Consider the following 19,366-nt stretch of genomic DNA (forward strand, 5'->3'; position numbering starts at 1 on the left):
TCTAGAAAACTATTTATTTCTCATCTAGCTGTGAAGCCCAAAAAGGAAAGACTTCCTACTTTACCTTTGAACATAACATAAGTTTTGTAATTCTTAGAAAAACAGATGCTTAGAATTTCTTCTTTTGCAGGTTATCTTTATCATGGCATTAAATTTCTTTACTTATGGAATTAAAAACTATATCAACATATGTGTTTTATTATGGCAAGAAATTTTACTGAATACTATGATATACAAAGGTAATCAGAATGACTCAGGTGAACATTGGGTTCTGATTGCTAGACTTAAATTGCTCTGAAACCAGGTGTACTCAGATAGCAGTACTGCTTTTTGTTTTTATATATATATATATATATATATAAATATATATATATATATATATACACACACACACACACGCACACATATGCACACATTTATATATCTATATATATTTAATAGAACTTACCAGCACCATGAGGAAAGGCCACAGCTTGGACAAATCCAGCAGGCCCTGCATATGGTGGCAACACAATGCCATGGGAGCCTAGAGATAACAGACACATCTAATTATAACAGACTTGAACATTCCTCTCAGGAATGGGACTCAGCTGCCAGCACTGCTATTCTGAATGTGCTTTGTGATTACATCTTTTATAAAAGGTTTGGGTTAAAAAACTCTAATGAAATGCCAGTTTCTATGTTTTACAAAGACAATTTTCAGTTACTTTTGAAGGCAAATATTCAGTGTCTTTCAGTGTCCCTCTCTAAAAAGAAGTCAGGGCAAGATGTAATTTAGACAAGTTTAATTACGAAAGCACAGCATAGATTCACATTCATTAAAGTTGAAGTACCTGTGGTGCAGTGTTAGCTAATGCACGTTTTTTATTCATAAAATGGAAATGTATTCTAGAATTTTTCTGGAAGAACACTCAAAGGTGTTTGCAGAGATGAGATACATCTATTTCCCAGATATTTCTAAAAAAAAACTAGGGTTAAATAATGCTGACAACTAAAAGAAGTCCAAGTTTCTGAAGTTTATTAGCTATTGAGATGAATAAAGGATACATATTTTTCTTTTTAAGCAGATGTACTTTTAAAGCTTGTATTAATTCATAAGTAACACCAGTTGTAATCACAAATATTAAATGAATTTAGAATAACAGGGCATGGAGAGTCTTAGCATCAAAGATAGCTCAGTGGCTTTTATGTTATATGGAGTTAAGTGCTACCTTGGGCAGCAAGTAAGCTTGTGTTAGATACAAGCTTGAGTGTGAATTCTTTCATATGTTAGCACACTAGCCTGTTTTTTTAAACAGTGCATATATAATCAGCAAATACAACCTGCAAACTTGGCGAAGTGTTTGTTTTACTACTCAAACCTCCACCACTGACTAAAATAGCTACATTCACTAACAGATGGTTATTGACAGGAATAATACAACACCATAAGAAGTATCAGTTATGAATTACAAAACCAACAAATGAAACAGACACCACAGATCACGTACTCATGAATATCGCATCATGTTACACCTCCTCTTATCTGTAGTGACAAAGTGCCTTTAATACAAACAATGGAATACATTTATCACACCAAAGCAAGTCATTGTGTTCTTGTAATACACACACTGGTGCATTATACCGACAAGTTCTGGCCATATAGATATTAATCACTTATTCAAAATCCAGGAATGATAATGGAAACATTAATGAAGAAACAGATAAAGAGCTTTCATTCTGCCAAATGAGACCTGCATGTTGCACACTGATACCAAAATCAGGCATGTAAAAATAGTCAATAGAACTAATGCAGAAAGATCTGGAATTCTTTGTTGCATTTTTTATTTGTAAAATCACTTTCTTTACAGCTAGCACATTTCAAAGCATACTCATTCATACACCTCTGCCCATGCTCCGTGGGTGAGGGAAAGTTTTAAATCCAAAGCATTCATAAAATCCACTTGTTTATAGTTATACATTATAGTGCAATATCTCAAAAAAAAAAAAAAATCAAGACCAATTCATTTTTGCTATTAAAACAACTTCAAGTCTGCAGGAGGAATTGGATGCACTATTCTGATAGAGATACCTACTTTATCTTCTAGTTCATCAAAACTGCCTGCAGAAGTAATAACATAGGAAGCATAAGTACTGACATGACTCCCTATATTTTTTCCTAATGTCACACAGCTAAGTATTATTTGAACAAGCCTATGGCAGCATATCCACCTTGTAACAGCCGACAGGCATTAGAAGCACACTCCATCCAATCTACAGCTATTTTTGAAAAGAAAAACATCTATGCAGCTTCTTCACTATGACTACACTATAAAAACATCTTTGAGGCAGATGTCATAATCTTCCTTACATCAGTACACCTCTGCCGTTTTTGCCATTCCTATAAAGGTTCAGACTGAAAATGGGCCAGCAGAGTGCCCTTGACACAAAGCAGCCCAATGGTATCCTGGCTTGCATTGGGTCAAGTATTGCCAGCAGGTGGAGGGCGGTGATTGATTGTTCCCTGTCCTCAGCACTGGTGAAACCACATTTGGAACAATGTGTCCAGTGCTGGCTCCCCAGCACAAGGGAGACATGGACACACTGGAGAGTCACAAAGAGCCACAAAGGCGATGAAGGAATGGGAGCATCTCTGGGAATGAGAGTGACCAAACACTAGCAAAAGTTGCCCAGAGTTTGTAGAGCCTTTCTCCTCAGAGATCTTTAAAAGCCACCTGGACATGGCCAACCTATTTTAGGTGTCCCTGTTTTAGCAGGATGTTGGATCAGATGAGCTCCAGAGGATCCCCTCCAATCTCTGCTATTCTGTGATTCTGCAAAAATGAGGTTACTAGCAAAGACAGGTTTGGAAGAGTGAGGGGAAAGGAAATTCACAAGTGTTCATCTGTTATTCCCCCCAGACCATGTTTACTATGTTATCTCTGCCCTACAAGCAAGTTTGTCCTTAATCTCTTCTAATTCTACTTCACCTTTTCATTTACATTTCAGATTATGTAAATATAATTCATTAAAACACAGCAGATTTGTAACAGCCATGTAGCATGTTTCCATGATGCTCTATGGCAAAATCTCAAAAAAAATATAAAAATAGACATGGATTTCACAAAGACCCAAAGCCTGCCTTTAAGGAGACAAGCAAAAACAATCAGGAAAGTAATGAGCACAACTCACTTTATTACTCTAATCAGAGCTACCATAACCAGCTATTCAAAAAAACGAACCAAAACCAGTATCTGCCCTAGCTATCATAAAGAGAAAGGAGAAAAGAATTATTCTGCTGCCCTTTCTATTGTTCTAACCAACATTAGATACCTGTTCAACAGCTGAGATAGTTTGTAGCTGTGTATTATTGTTAAAAGTTGTCATTAAAAAAATAGCTAAGATTTCTAAATTACCTTGTGAGCACTTCTTCAGCTAATCAGATTAATCTGTTTGATGATTTGCATTTATTACCAAAGTTGATTAGATGAGCACGTATGCACTACTTATGTCAAGAAGGTCTCTCCAGTGTCACTACAAGCAGACACCTCTTTCTCTACGCCACAGAAGTGACTTCTAAAATTGAAGAAAATTTCTGAAATTTTATCTCTTAGAAAGCAACTACAAAAGACACAAACACTACATTTATTAATGTAAGTCGTCTAAGATTTTGTTCTTTAAAGCAAGCAGCAAGACTAAATCCTGAAGGGTAGTGCAACATAAAAAGCATAATGATCATCCTGTATGTTCATCATTAAAAGTGAAGGTTTCTTACCAAAGGAAGCAGGTATGGCGGAGTCCATGACTGGAGGGCCATCGCCAGAGGGAAGGTCAAGGCGAGTGAAATCTCTGCTTTTATCATTGTTGTACTTTACCTTAAGGCTTGTTAACTTGGAGAATTCTATACGCAGAGTGCAGCACGCATTGTAGATATTTTGGCCATCCATAGCCTGTAGAAATAGTTACGTTTTTAGAGACAAAATGCATATTTGCAGCCTCCTTCCTAGATCTACTTTATTTTCACCCCACAATTGTATCCAAACAGAAAATCACTTTCTCTTTCTAATGTGCTGCTCTCAAACATGAGCTGGACAATTACACTGACCCTATCCTTCCCTGGACATCCTGTGTAGAGCTTAGTGTAGTCCACTAATTAGTATTACATTACCTTGTCCCAGTATATGAAACACAGATTTAAAAATGACTTTATTTCTGGTGAAGACTGGTGACCTGAACAGGGTGGAGAAGTGGGCCCATGTGAGGAGAATGAGGTTCAACAAGTCCCAGTGCCAGGTGCTGCACCTGGGCCGGGGCAATGCCAGCCATGAGCACAGACTGGGAGAAGAGCTCCTGGAGAGCAGCCCTGCAGGGAAGAGCTTGGGGGCTCTGCTGGACAAAAGGCTCGACACGAGCCAGCAGTGGGTGCCTGCAGCCAGAAGGCCGACTGCGTCCTGGGCTGCACCAACAGAGGGGTGGGCAGCAGGGGAAGGAGGGAGGGGATTGTGCCCCTCTGCTCTGCCCTGGGGAGGCCCCACCTGGAGTGCTGCGTCCTCCTCTGGGGCCCCCAGCACCAGAAGGGTGTGGGGCTGTTGGGGCAGGTCCATGAGGATGATCAGAGGGCTAGAGCTCCTCTCCTGTGAAGAAAGGCTGAGAGAGCTGGGGGTGTTCAGCCTGGGGAAGAGGAGGCTCCAGCGAGACCTCACTGTGACCTCTCAGTACTTAAAGGGGCTTATAAAAAAGATGGAGAGCAACTTTTTATTTGGGTAGATAATGATAGGATAAGGGAGGACTAAAAGAGGATAGATTTAGCCTAGACATTAGAAGGAAATTGTTCACTCAGAGGGTAGTGAGGCACTGGAACAGGTTTCCAAGAAAAGTTGTGGATGCCCCATCCCTGGAGGTGTTTAAGACCAGGCTGGATGGGGTGTTGAGCAACCTGATTTAGTGGGTGGCATCCCTGCCTATGGCAGGGGAGTTAGACGATCTTTAAGGTCCCTTCCAACCTGAGCCAGCTATTCTATGATTTTCTACTTTTAATCTTACTTGTTTCCTTCTTAACACATGCTATCAGGTACTAGTAGTAATACTAATATGAATGTTTTTATGGTCCCTCTTACATAATGAAAATCTTTCTTTTAACACTAGTTATTCTGAAAGAGATCAAAGTAGTAGCATTTTTTTTGCCCAGACCAATCATAAACGAATTACAGAATGACAGAATGATAACATCATTTAGGATCAAAGACATCATCAAGTCCAGCTGTTAACCTAGCACTGCCAAGTCCACCACTAAACCAAGTCCCTAGGCACCACATGTACACATCTTCTGAATACCTCCAGAGATGGTGACACAATCACTTCCTGGGGCAACCTGTTTCAATGGTTCGCAACCCCTTCAGTGAAGAAATTTTTCCCATATTCAACCTAAACCTTTCCTGGTGCAACCTGAGGCGATTCCCTCTTGTCCTATCTCTTATTGCTTGGGAGAAGAGATTGACCCTCACTTTTCTACAACCTCCTTTAATCTAGTTCTAGAGAGCAATAAGGTCTCCCCTGAGCCTCCTTTTCTCTAGGCTACAAAACCCCAGTTTCCTCGAACAGTCCTCATAAGATTCGTTCTCTAAGAACCCTTCACCAGATTCCTCACCCTTCTCTGGGCACGTTCTGGAACCTAAGTGTCCTTCTTATAGTAAGGTGCCCAAAACTCAACACAGTACTCAAGGTGTGTCCTCACCAGAAGGGAGTACAGAGCTGAGTATCACTTCCCTCGTCCTGCTGGCTGCACCATTTCTGATCATGGTGGGTGAAATTAAAAATAATACTCAAAACACACTGGTTTGCCATAACATACAGGATTATGACTTCAGTTCAGTTTACATTATCTGAGTAATCATACAAATTTCCCTCATATCTCTAATAGGGTATCATTTATTATTAATAATATCACTCTTTAAGTAAAGATGTTATTGTTAACAAACAGGCTATAGTCCCAACTACAATTACTAATTTCCAACATTTACTTAATCTCCAAAGATAAGTGAATTTACCTGGTAGATGCATTAATGAAAGTTCATATGTGGACTAAAGTACAAGTACCAATAGTAACAAAAGAATATTCTGTTCTTTCCATTTTGAAGCTGAAAATAAAGACAATCTTCAATAATAAAACAAGTATAAACGTTCCACTTACTCTATCCTTTTGGTAATTTTTTGGGGGGAAAATTCTGAATACCACTTAATTCTTAACAAAATCTGTTCTTTTGCTTACCTTTTATGGGAAGTTTTAAATGACTGCATTTACTTACTAGTATTGAGGTGACTACATATGTTATGGAAAAATGCGAAGTGTCTCAGTTTCAATTAAACGTGGAATTATTTTTTTTTTCTGTTCTTATTATTTACTTTACAGTTCAAGTACTGTAAATAACAATTTGTTACGCTACTGTCCCTTCTGTGAAAATCCTGGAGGTCTTGACTACCCATATTTAATTATCAAATTACTCCAGACTCAGGAAACTAACACATTTCCCTTGAAATTAAAATATTTAGGCATGACAAGGAAATTAGTTATACAATGTTGTTGTTGTTGTTTTGTTGTTTTTTTGACAAAACTCTGTGTTGTGTTTTCATGGCAGGGTTTTGTTAGCAGGGGAACTAACAGGGTGGCCTCAGTGAGGAGATGGAGGCTCACCCTGTCAGACAGAATCCTAAACTAAATCCTTCACTGAAGCTGGTGGCACCTGTATGATAATATCTTTCAGAATGAGTAAAAAAACTGTGCAGCAGCTGGGAGAGAGGGGTGAGAGCCAGCCTGGCAGCCCCCAAGGTGAGTGCAGCAGGAGGGCAGGAGGTGCTCCAGGTACGCAGGAGATCCTCTGTGGCCTGTGGAGAGGCCCCTGGTGGAGCAGGCTGTCCCCCTGCAGCCCATGGGTCCCACATGGAGCAGATCTCCACGCTGCAGCCCCCCCATGGGTGGAGGAGCCCCCGGTGGAGCAGGTGGATGTGGCCTGGAGGAGGCTGCGGCCCATGGAGAGCCCCCGCAGGAGCAGGCCCTGGGCCGGAGCTGCAGACCGTGGGAAGGGCCTACACTGGATCGGTTCATGAGGGACTGCATCCCATGAACGGACCCCAAGCTGGAGTAGGGCAAGAGTGTGAGAAGGAAGGAGCAGTAGCCACAAAGTGCTGTGGAGTGACCACAGTCCCCATTCCTCACACCGCTGCACCGCCTGTGGGAGGAGGAGGCAGCACAAGAGCCAGGAGTGAAGCTGAGCCTGGCAAGATGAGGGGTGTGGAAGGTGTTTCTAGTTCTCACTGTCCTACTCTTATTAATTGGCAATAAATCTTCCCCAAGTTGAGTCTGTTTTGACCATGCTGGTAATTGGTGAGCTATCTCCCTGTCCTTATCTCAATCCACAAGGTTTTTCATCTTATTTTCTCCCCTAGCCCTGCTGAGGAGGGGGACTCAGAGAGGAGTTTGGGGGGCACCTGGCAGCCAGTCAAGGTTAACCCACCACAGAAAGATATGCCTCAAATAGGTCAGATTTTCTTATTTACTGAGAACACGCATTTTAAAAATCAGGGTACAGCTGGTCTAAAATTATGAAATCTGAAGGGAAAAAAATGATTACTGTAAATTTCTCACTGGAATTCAAACAAGTAAAACATGGCATTCATCCGATCTCTGGAGATTTAATCACACTACAGTTAGGATTAATTCTCACTGAAAATAGTCCATTTAGTTCGACAAGGAAAAGGCTTTTTGTGACAACTATAGTTACCATCACTCTTCACAACCGACAGCCCCAATCTTTGACTTGGTAGAATCAGCAAGATTTTGATATGATCTACACATTCCTGTTTGCAATTGATGGTAGAGTGCTATCCTCTTAAAATAATGCGGGTTGCCAATGTTATTCTTGTGCAAGAGTGTTAAAATGACAAGAAGTAAGAAAGTTAAAGAGCAAGCTATCACTAATGTTATATATAATGACCAGTTTATCTTGGGGAGGGAGAGCACAAGAAAACAAAACAGCAGAGTACTTACCATTTTGGCATAGTATGCGTTGGTTGGGTCAGCAAACTGGAGCAAGGTTTGAAATTGATTGTTCTTTGTGAAGGTGATAATCTTCAAGACAGGTCCAAATTTAGAGAAAATCTGAGAAGCAAGGAATATGGACTTTAAGAAAAAAAGAATAATTTATGCACCATAAAAACTAGTATTTTAATACTTTTAGTAATTTTCTAAGAGATTTCTTTTGCGAGACCTAAATAGAAATAGAGTGATATCAGAATTCTGTTTCAGGTAAAAAATAAAATAAATAAATAAATACTACTACTAATAAAAAGATACAAAAGATGGGGGAGAAGAATAAAATTCCCCTAAAGAACAGGCAATAACTTTAACTAAGAGCAGAGGGGTCTTTATCCAATGTGTACAAAGAAACTGTGAATAATCAAAGCAATTTTGAAAAATGGATTTTAACAAGTCAGTTAGATGGGAACTGCAAAAGCCTTTTAAGACACGCTTACATTCTGTATTTCAAGCAAATTTTGCAAATTTGGTGACCAAACATACATCTTAAGTAGTTTTATGTGTCTGAAATAAATCACACAGGCCCGCTGACCAAGCTAGAAGACAAAGAAGGAAAAAAAAACAAGATAAAGACCTTGTTTGGCACTTACTCCTAATTTACAATTGAATGGCATTTGATTTACTGCAAATAAAGGCATTGCAGAAAAATTTAAAAAGGTTGAAACTAAATAAATGTACACTCAGAATGAGGACATGTAGCACATGACACACTCACTACATGACACAATGACAATGTCTACAAAAAAGTGAGCCCACAAAGAATGAGGACAAAAGGGTAGCTAGGGTGTATCATGCAAGTGCAAAAAAACAATGTCCAGAGTAACAATGAAACAGGAAAGGAGAGTTTGGAAAGCACTGGCAATTTTAGAACAAACTACTAGAAGAAACGCAAAGCACCACAGCAGTCAGGAATGCAGAACCCCCCGGACAAGTATTAATCCTGGAATGGAAAGAAAGGCCAGAGATAAGGACAAGCATCTCTTGCTAGCCTATTAGGCCCAGAATCATGGAAACAAGATACATTGTCCTTAACCTTTGCGCCCACTTTTTCAGTCTCTCAGGATTTCATGCTGCAGTCATCGTTTTGTGGTGGAAGACAGAACAGAAACTTTTTTCACAGCAATTTAAAATTAGCTGTTGAGTTCCTGCTCACAAAGCACTTCCCCTTAAGTACAGCCTAAGTACAGTTTCTGAACTTATGTTTCCATGTGTATTTCAACAGAAGCAAGCAGACATTTTTAAGTTAATGAAATTCCACTTATAACTATTTGTTTTTAAACTTAAACCCTCTGGCATACACCAGCTTTGCTTCTACAAAGATAAGAATGAGCATTCTGTTTCTTATAATAAATATTTTAAGGTGAATTGTGGGGAGAAAACAAAAAGAAAAAAAGGGAAGGGGAGGAGAGGAGAGGGAAAGGTAAAAGGGTCTTTGCAATCAGTTAAGACATACAAAATATAATTGAAGCTTTGGTTGACAGCCTGCCTGATTCTACATGAGGCTATACTTACCAGTGAACATTTTAATTTCCATTAACACACTTACAGAATAATGTTACGTTGTAGTTATCTATCACACACAAAATGCTGCTCTAATTAGAGGACAATGTCCCTTGTTAATAACGCCAATTAAGTTCTTTTTTGAAGTATTGCTTAATTTTCTAGAGCTATTGTAGAAGTAGTTAAGTGAGGGTTATTGGCCATCTCAAACATTGAAAAATATAATTCTTCAGCACTGAAGTGAACATTAACCATATTCAAGTAAAATAATATGAATTTCTCCTTCCACTGTTTCCTTAGTCAAAAGCAACAAAAGATAAAAAAAATGCACAAGGTTAGGTACAGGAATTGCTGTTGCTCTGAAAGCTACCACTATTCCAAGCTTTCAGTAGTTAAACAAGTAACATTCTAAGGGTTGATGATAATTTAAAACATTTGTCCAAACAACTATACTTGTATATTATATCACTTGTATTAAAATATAAAAATGAATATAAAACGCTCATATATAATGCAACCTACAAAAGTTACCTAGTACAAGGAGTGCTAAAGCATTTGTTCCACAACTTCATAACAGCCAAGATTTCACCAGCTCATAATGCGGGCATAAATTCAAAGAAGGTTTTTGAATTTATCGCTGCTTCCAGAGAAATCTTATTCTGTGATCTTAACCAAGGGAGTGAAAGAAACGTTAAAAAACAAAAAACAAACAAACAAACAAACACACACGAATAGCTGACTACAAAAATCCTGTTTACTTTGATTTTTTTGTGCAAAACCAGTTCAAGCCTAGATCTCTACACTAAAACAAATCATGTTTGAAGTGGCAATCGTCATTCAGAATGAACAATACACAACTGAGGATCCCTAGGTATTAAAAAAAATAAATAAAAAAATAACTGTATTACACCAGCAACATAGAAACAGATTTTATTATTAGTTTTACCAGTTCTCATTACCTGATACAGCACTTCCAAAGTGACAGGGTAGAAAACATTTTCAACAATGATTCGAAGAACAGAACCTTGACCTGGAACGACTCCACCTCCAGCAGCAAGAGCATCTGGTGCAGCATTCACAGCTTGCAATGCAGCTTGGGCTCTCTGAAATCATGACACAGCAGACATCACAATTAACTTACATATACACAAGCTATTCATATCTAAATTAAGTTAGTTTACAGAGAAAAGTATGTAAAATGCATTTTAAAATGCAACTTTAAAAAAACTTGTTCCTTTTATATGATTATCTACAAAAACGCTATGTTGTTATGTAAATCAGCCCTCCTCACCTTCCCCCTCCACTAAAAGAAGTCAGATGATACTCACAGAATTTTAACTTTCTTTTTCAGTTATACTCTTTCTACTTTGTAATGCCATATAAGCAACATTTTGCTTTGATTCCATAAACTTTTGTCATTCTGGAGGTATACTCCAGCAAATCAGTGCAACAGTGACATGGCAATGGACTACCAAACAGAGTACCACAGACTACTTCACCTGCTTTATTAGGATTTCACTCTCCTCAGGAACTGAGTTTTGACAAGCATAAGCTTAAAAGTGCATACCTTGCTCTGTTTTCTTAGCTGAGCTCTTGGCTGCAAAAAACAAACCCACACCTTTCAACTCACTCCTCAAACTGCCTCTGTGGAACTTGAGTAGTCCGAATAAGCATTTTTGATATGCTTTCCTCAAAAAGGACTTCAAGATTAATTCTAAGAGCCCTGTGGAGAGACATTCCTTTCCAAACACAATGTTGTGACTTGAAGCCGTATCTCAGTAACACTCTTCCCTTGGAAGATGGACTAAACATGACACAGGGTATGGATGTTATCTGGTTCCATAAACATGTAACCCTGCAAAAACAAAGTGTCCCTCAGGGCTGAGCCTAGACACAAGGATGTCAGCAATGTAGTCGTCAGCTACATGATTGAAGTCTCTACAATTTAAATCAAATTCAAATGAAAGAATCATAAGTGAAATGCACACATATATTTTAAAAGTGGACTGTTGTAATTTTAATAGAAGGAGAAAGCAAAGACTATCATATACTGAGCTGAAAATGCTGAGAAACACGGGGTCTTTTGAACTCCTTGTTCTACTTGCAAATATGAGTGTAGTTTTCCTGAGGCTGTTACATACACCACACACTTAACATCACCTTATTTGTTTTTGCAGATAAAAAAACAATCCAGCGATCTCAGATGAGGAAAGAGACAAATAACGTTTACCAGACTGAAAATTTTGCATGATTCCAGTGCCTTGCATGCACAAATTAGAAATGAACAGTGATGCTTGTTGCAATCACTGTTTGCAGCACTTGTACAGAAAAATCAAGATCCTTACATACCCATAACATTCTACAATTTATATAAGATATACGTTTATCTATGTACATATATGTAGGGGACCAAGCCCTCTGGGCTAATTACCAGGACTTTAAACTAGGTGTGATGGGGGAAGGGAGGGGAGCTAAAAGTGACAGAGAAGGGCTGGGGGAAGGTGTCACTGCTCTCACTGTTGAAGACAGTAGGGAAAAACCTCTAAGCTGTCCCATAGGATTGTCTGAGGGCTCCTCAGAGAAGGCAATGATCCCGATACCCCATCCGGAATCTTCTTCTTGCATCCCTCCAGGGCTAACTGTGCCTGCTGCTTCCCTAAAGTGCCATGATACCAATGCATGGAGCAAGGGAAATAAACAGGACAAGCTCAAGACCTGTGTTTGGTCGCGGGGCCATGATCTCATTGTGATCACAGAGACGTGGTGGGACAGCTTGCATGACTAGAACGCTGTCATGGAGGGCTACGTCCTCTTTAGGAAAGACAGGCTGGGGAAGCGAGGGGCTGCGGTTGCCCTTTATGTGAGGGAGCAATTAGAGTGTACCCAGCTCCAGCTGGGGGAGGGTGAAGGACAAGTGGAGAGCTTGTGGGTGAGAAGTAAGGGGTGGGCTGGTAAAGGGGACACTGCTGTGGGGGTGTACTACAGGTCACCAGATCAGGAGGAGGAGGTTGATGAGGGCTTCTACAAGCAGCTGGTAGTAGCCTCACGATCACGGGCACTGGTTCTCATGGGGAACTTCAATTACCCAGACATCTGCTGGGTAAGCAACTCGGCCAGGCATGCACAGTCCAAACAGTTCCTACAATACATTGAAGGTAATTTTCTGATGCAGGTGATGGAGGAGCCAACGAGGCAGGGGGTGCTCCTGGACCTCGTTCTTACCAACAGGGATGGGATTGTTAGGGATGTGAAGGTTGCGGGCAGCTTGGAATGCAGCAACCATGAGATGGTGGAGTTCAAGATGGAACTTGGTGGAATAAGTAAGGCTAAAAGCTGACAGGCCAGAAGGCTGTGCTGCCATTCAGCGAGACCTGGACAGGCTGGAGAGATGGGCAGGAAGAAACCAAATGAGGTTTAATAAGAGCAAGTGTAGAGTCCTGCACCTGGGAAGGAACAACTGCATGTATTAGTACAGGCTGGGGGACGACCTGCTGGAGAGGAGCTCTGAGGAGAAGGACCTGGGGGTCCTGGTGGATGACAGGTTGACCATGAGCCAGCAGTGTGCCCTCGTGGCCAAGAGGGCCAATGGGATCCTGGCGTGCATTAAAAGGAGCATGGCCAGCAGGTCAAGGGAGGTGATCCTCCCCCTCTACTCTGTCCTGCTCAGGCCTCACCTGGAGCTCTGTGTCCAGTTCTGGGCTCTCCGGTACAAGAAAGACAGGGATCGACTGGAAACAGTCCAGCAGAGGGCCACACAGATGATACGGGGCCTGGAGCAGCTTCCCTGTGAGGAAAGGCTGAGAGACCTGGGGCTGTTCAGCCTGGAGAAAAGAAGACTGAGAGGGGATCTCCTCAGTGTATATAAATACCTGAGGTGTGGGGGGCAGAGGGCTTTGGCCAACCTCTTCTCAGTGGTTTGTGGGGACAGGACAAGGGGCAATGGCCACAAGATGGAGCCCAGGAAGTTCCGCACCAACATGCGAAAGAACTTCTTCACGGTGAGGGTGACGGAGCACTGGGACAGGCTGCTCGGGGAGGTTGTGGAGTCTCCTTCTCTGGAGATATTCAAGGCCCGTCTGGACGCCTACATGGGCAGCCTGCTCTAAGGAACCTGGTTTGGCAGAAGGGTTGGACCCGATGATCTCTCCAGGTCCCTTCCAACCTCTTCAATTCTGTGTTTCTGTATGAGTTCAGTCAGAAGCTGCTTATTCATCCATGCGGGCTTCCTTGCCACCTTCACTGGATTTCCTGGTCACTGGGATGAACGTTCTGAACCTGATCTGCTCCACAGTAACATTGAGAATTCCCTGTCTGCAGTAACTTCCTGTCTAGGTTACAACTGACAGAAAAAAAAATCTATTAGAATTTGACTATTGGTGTAGTGCTGGTAGAAAGTAGTCTGTTTATTTACAAATGTAAGTCATTTACAATTTTACCCCGTTAAATGGAAATAATATACTCACAGCCTGATTAGGTAGATTGTCAGTCTTAAGTTCTCTGTAATTGGAATACTGAATATAAACAGGCTGACTGCGGAGGAGAGGTGTAACAGAAGTATAGAAGTTCACCATATTAGCAGCAGCTTCTTCAGAAGCCATTTCCAAAAAAGCCTGCAATAAATATGTAACAGTTTTCAACATTGTTTTGTTTACAGGAAAGAACAAAACATCAAACCATCACTTATTCACAATTCCACTCTGAGTGGAAAAAAGATTACATGAAATTGTAGTGCTGATTTGCTCAGCATTAAAATGTGTTCATGTATGCAAGTTTGTGGGGGATATTTGATTTGATTTTCTTAATAGATTTTTATCTATGAGAATGGTCTTGCAAGGACATGTGCTCTCTCAGCACTCATTAAAAAAGTGGTGTAGTAAGTATGACGTAGGAAGCTATGCTAATAAAAATTCACTGCTAATGAATTTATAAGATTCCTGAATCAAACCACTATTGCTTAGGTTGCAGATACAGCTACTGAACGAAGCAGTAGGAACAGAACACTAAACATCTATCAGTTTAATCATAACATTAACCCAGTCCAGTGCTCTAGACGATTTATGAATGAATGCCTTTTATTTTTAGGATTCTAGTGTTCATTCACCATATGAACTACCCCTTCTCATCTAAAAGAACTTATAAAAAAACTAAGCAATTTATTTCACATAAAATAATTAATATGCGTGTTAATTATTTAATCAAGCAGGTTATTTCAAGAGAGCTAAATAGTGGCAGCATAGTTCTTGATCATCTACATATTCTTATGTAAGGTGTTTAAATGTTTACTATTATTATCAACAGGTAACTATTTAATTTTTTAATCAAAGATATATTAAAAGCATTTAATACCAATATATCCTTCCACATTTGAAAATACGAAAATCTTGAGCCCTCAATGAAATATTTAGACATCACTGCAACCATTTCAATCAAATGCAATATAAAAAGGGTTATATAACATGAATGACATCATCAGCCTTGCTTGTATAATTAAAACATTGAAAACATACCTGACTTTTTCCTTTTAGCATCAAGAGATTGGTCACTTTGCCAAAAGGGAGACCTAATGAAATGACTTCTGCTTCAGTGGCATCACTTGGAATTTGACGAAGATGAAGGACACGAGAAGGAGAGATTGGAGATCTGCCTTCTTTTAATTTCTTCTCATCATTCCCATTAGCTAAAGTATTTAGGGAAAGGGATGGACAAGGAAACAAGACACACTTATTATGCAGTATAAATGCCAAAACCTAAAAGAGAGAAATTGCTGTCTCAGTATTGACATTGACTGTTATCTGTAGCTCTCTGAATAGTAGGAAAGAACAGGTCATATATAACTAATGGACAGTTTAAAAAGGCCCCCTTCAGCTGTTCCAAATCTCCACTGTAAGGATGGTAGGTTTTGTTTTTGTTTTTTTTGGGGGGTGCAGGGGGTTGCTTATTTGTTTTGAAGTCTTACAGCCAGAGAGGCTGATAACTTTTCACCAAATATACATGTAATGTATTTATAAAGAGTTACTTACACAGAACAGGTGCAAGTCAGTAGTGACTGGGACTGCTCTAACTACTGTAACACATTTGGGTTTTAATTCCCAACTTATCTTCCTGCATTATTAATTTCTTAACTAGACTCAGAGAAGCACGAAATCCATATAGATTCTAAAGTCTTCCACTTTGGCAAACAGCTTTCTTTTTTTTTTCTCTCTCTTTTTTTTTTTCTCTCTCTCTTTTTTTTTTTTTCCCCCAACATATGCTTATTTGGGTCCTGTAACAGGTAAGTGACCAATGGTTACATTTCAAGGAACTGACTCAAGAGCCCTTGAGAGCACTTTTAAACAGAACACCACCTCTGAAACAGGCACATTATTCTAGGAACTATCACAATGGAGTAATAACTGTTAAAGTAATAAAAATTAAATTCATTAGCCAATTTACACACCCTAGTAATAGATTTTCCTAGAGCAAGATACAGGAGACTTGATGAAAAAAATTTCCTAAAATGAGAGAGAAGACAACAACTCCAATGGAAATCATATTTAAGTCTAACAGTACAACACTTAAGGTGTACTTAACTTTTGTTAAGACACAGTTTTGTTTTGTTTATTTTTTTTTAATTTATATGCTACAAACAGCTTCATTCCAGCAAGAGAGAGAACCTTAACATCTCATGTGTTTCATTTGGTATTCCAGAGAATCCCTAAAGATTAGGAACAAATATCTGCATGAAGTTGGCAAGTAGGTCCATATTTTCCTTTAAATTTTGAAGACAATCTAAAGCTGAGAAGTGTTTCACACAAGTCTCACTCTGTACATAAGTCAAGGTAATTAATACCCTCCCTGTATAACAAAAGAGCTTGTTATGCATTGCTTTTTCCATCAAGAAATGCCATTGTGTGCTCTGTGTGTATTCTGGAAAATGTGAACAAGTGGCAAACTTGCAGGGGATGATATTTTAAGACAAAGAGAAAGGTACTTAATACTTACCAACACCAAGCCAGGACAGTATATATTATTATTATTATTAAAGCCTAAAAACCTGTCCCATCTTGTTAAACCTAGTTTTAAAATTTGTAAGGGACACAACTAAGTCCCTGATTTTACTGAGCCAAGGACTGCTTGACTAAATAAAACAGCAAATGAAACCTAAAAGGAATTTTGCCTTTAGTTTAAGGTGAGAGTCTTTTGCAGGACTAATGCCACAAGGGCTCTCTTGACTCATCACAGGTGACAAAATGGAACTAAGTGGCAAGCACAGCATTTTCTCTCAGCACCTTCACCGAGTGTTACAGGAGTTTGCAGATCAGGCATTCAGCCAACAAGGATGGTGCTTAACAGAACGGTTTCAACCCGTGCACATACAGCATGCATCTTCACTATCTACCCATTAGCAAGCATATATTGACTCTGGCTTCTGCATAGCGACCAACACCTGACCTAAAAATCTCATGTGCTATTAAAATGCCTCCTTTTGGTAATGTAGTAATTATATTAAGTATGGTGGAGCTTCAAGTAAGTCACTAAATCAAAAAAAAAAGCTAGCACTCATTCCATCCCAACTATAAAGACCCCAGCGTTTTTAAATCATACTTCTTTCTGCAGCTATTGTCTCATATGAATCTTGATGCAGAACAATAATCATATTGTGGGTTTTTTTTGGCATCTAACCTTCAAAACGGATTCAATAATTCTTTAAAGCATGCCCAAGGCCATTACCTCTTCAGAATTTCACACTCGGAAAACACGTATACATTAGAGAAGCCTTAGAACAAAATGAAACTCAGGGCCCAGATTTACAAACAGGAGTTCATCAAAATCATGACTCACGACTGTACAAAAATACTTTCCAAGTGAAGAGACTCAGATTGAGAAATGCAAAACATATTCTAGATATGTGACCCACTACACAGAAAAACTAGTGCAGGTGAAGCAGTGGTATTAGGTAAACAGCTCCATCTCAATTATTTTTTATTTTAATTCATCTCAATTATTTTTAATTCTGATTATTTTTATCTTAAAATTAAGTAGAGAAGCATCAGTGATAACTACATTTTTTTTTGATTTATTAGAAGCCAAATACACCCAGCTTATTTTAATGTCCAGTATCATTTAGACACCCTGGAAGTCAGTATGAAGTATCAGTGGTTACAATGGTAATTAATAAAAGTCACATGAACTCAGTACTAATTCATATTCCTTGTCCGTTGGCAGCTTGTCACAAAAATACCATCTACACAAGCCTGAAATACATTTCAGCTATTAAATTACTGAATTATAAGCTTATGCTGTTTCGAGACAGGCAGAAGCCTATGGAAGTCATACTAAATCAATTAACAGAATTAGGAACAATCCAACGTGTGCAACTAAGAAACAGAAGAGAAAAATGTTCTGAGGAGTACTCAGACTCTTCCTTACTCTTAATTCCCATTGGAAACACAGCAACTAGGACTTAAATGCTTATCAAGGGTTCATCTTTTCTGTCCTATGAACCCTTATAAAACCAAATACTAGAAACCAACACTGACAGACAATTGTCTATCATGAAATCATTAAGGTTGGAAAAGCCCTCCAAGATCATCTGGTCCAACTACCCCCTACCACCAATGTCACCCACTAACCCATGTCCCCAGGCACCACGTCCAGCCTTCCCTTGAACACCCCCAGGGATGGTGACTCCAACTCCTCCCTGGGCAACCCGTCCCAACGCCTGACTGCTCTTTCTGAGCAGAAATGTCTCCTCATTGCCAACCTGAACCTCCCCTGGTGCAACCTGAGGCCATTCCCTCTGGTCCTATCACTAGCTGTGAGGAGAGGCCGACCCCCAGCTCCCCACACCTTCCTTTCAGGCAGTTGAACAGCAATGAGGTCTCCCCTGAGCCTCCTCTTCTCCAGACCAAACACCCCCAGCTCCCTCAGCCGCTCCTCACAGGACTTGTGTCCCAGGCCCCTCACCAGCTTCGTAGCCCTGCTCTGGACATGCTCCAGGGCCTCGATGTCCTTCTGGTAGTGAGGGGCCCAAAGCTGAGCACAGCACTCGAGGTGCGGCCTCACCAGAGCAGAACACAGGGGGACGATCCCCTCCCCGCTCCTGCTGGCTGCACTGCTCCTGACACAACCAGGATGCCGCTGGCCTTCTTGGCCATCTGGCCACACTGCTGGCTGCTGTTCAGGTGAGCATCAACCAGCACCCCCAGAGCCTTTCCTCTGCACAGCTTTCCAGCCACTCTGCCCCAAGCCTGCAGCACTGCATGGGGTTTTTGTGGCTGAAGTGCAGGACCCGGCACTTGGCTGTGTTGAACCCCATCACACTGGCCTCTGCCCATCGACCCATCCTGTCCAGGTCCCTCTGCAGGGCCTTCCTGCCCTCTGGCACATTGACCCTTCCCCCCAGCTTAGCATCATCTGCAGACTTACTGAGGGTGCACTCAATTCCCTCATCCACATCAGCAACAAAGATATTAAAGAGGATGGCCCCAACACCAACCCCTGGGGAACACCACTCATGATCAGTCACCAGCTGCATTTCACTCTGTTCACCACCGCTCTCTGGGCCTGGCTTTCTAGCCTGTTTTTAACCCAGCACAGTGTCCCTGTGCAAGCCATGGGCTGCCAGCTTCTCCAGGAGAATACTGTGGGAGGCCATATCAAAGGCCTTGCTGAAATCTCGGTCTTTGCTCAGAAGTCTGATGTTACTAGGATGATGTTACTTGAAGTCTGATGCATGTCTGCATCAACAGCATCTCCCTCATCCACCAGGTGGGTCACCTGGTCACAGAAGGAGAGGAGGTTGGTCAGGCAGGA

At 40.6% G+C, this 19,366-nt stretch overlaps 1 protein-coding gene across 9 annotated transcripts in view; it reads right to left on the minus strand.

Moving 5' to 3' along the window:
* Positions 1-19,366, minus strand: part of PTBP3 (polypyrimidine tract binding protein 3) — a 66,556-nt gene that overhangs the window by 12,753 nt on the left and 34,437 nt on the right. For all 9 annotated transcript variants that reach the window (XM_068666308.1, XM_068666312.1, XM_068666305.1 and 6 more), the window contains 6 exons: positions 15,079-15,248; positions 14,035-14,181; positions 10,531-10,674; positions 8,024-8,134; positions 3,755-3,929; positions 449-526 (listed from right to left, as the gene is read on the minus strand). In XM_068666308.1, coding sequence (XP_068522409.1) covers positions 449-526; positions 3,755-3,929; positions 8,024-8,134; positions 10,531-10,674; positions 14,035-14,181; positions 15,079-15,248 — 825 coding nt within the window. The remainder of the gene's footprint in view (positions 1-448; positions 527-3,754; positions 3,930-8,023; positions 8,135-10,530; positions 10,675-14,034; positions 14,182-15,078; positions 15,249-19,366) is intronic.

Source organism: Anas acuta, chromosome Z (genome assembly GCF_963932015.1).
Source record: "Anas acuta chromosome Z, bAnaAcu1.1, whole genome shotgun sequence".
Classification (NCBI taxonomy): Eukaryota; Metazoa; Chordata; class Aves; order Anseriformes; family Anatidae; genus Anas; species Anas acuta.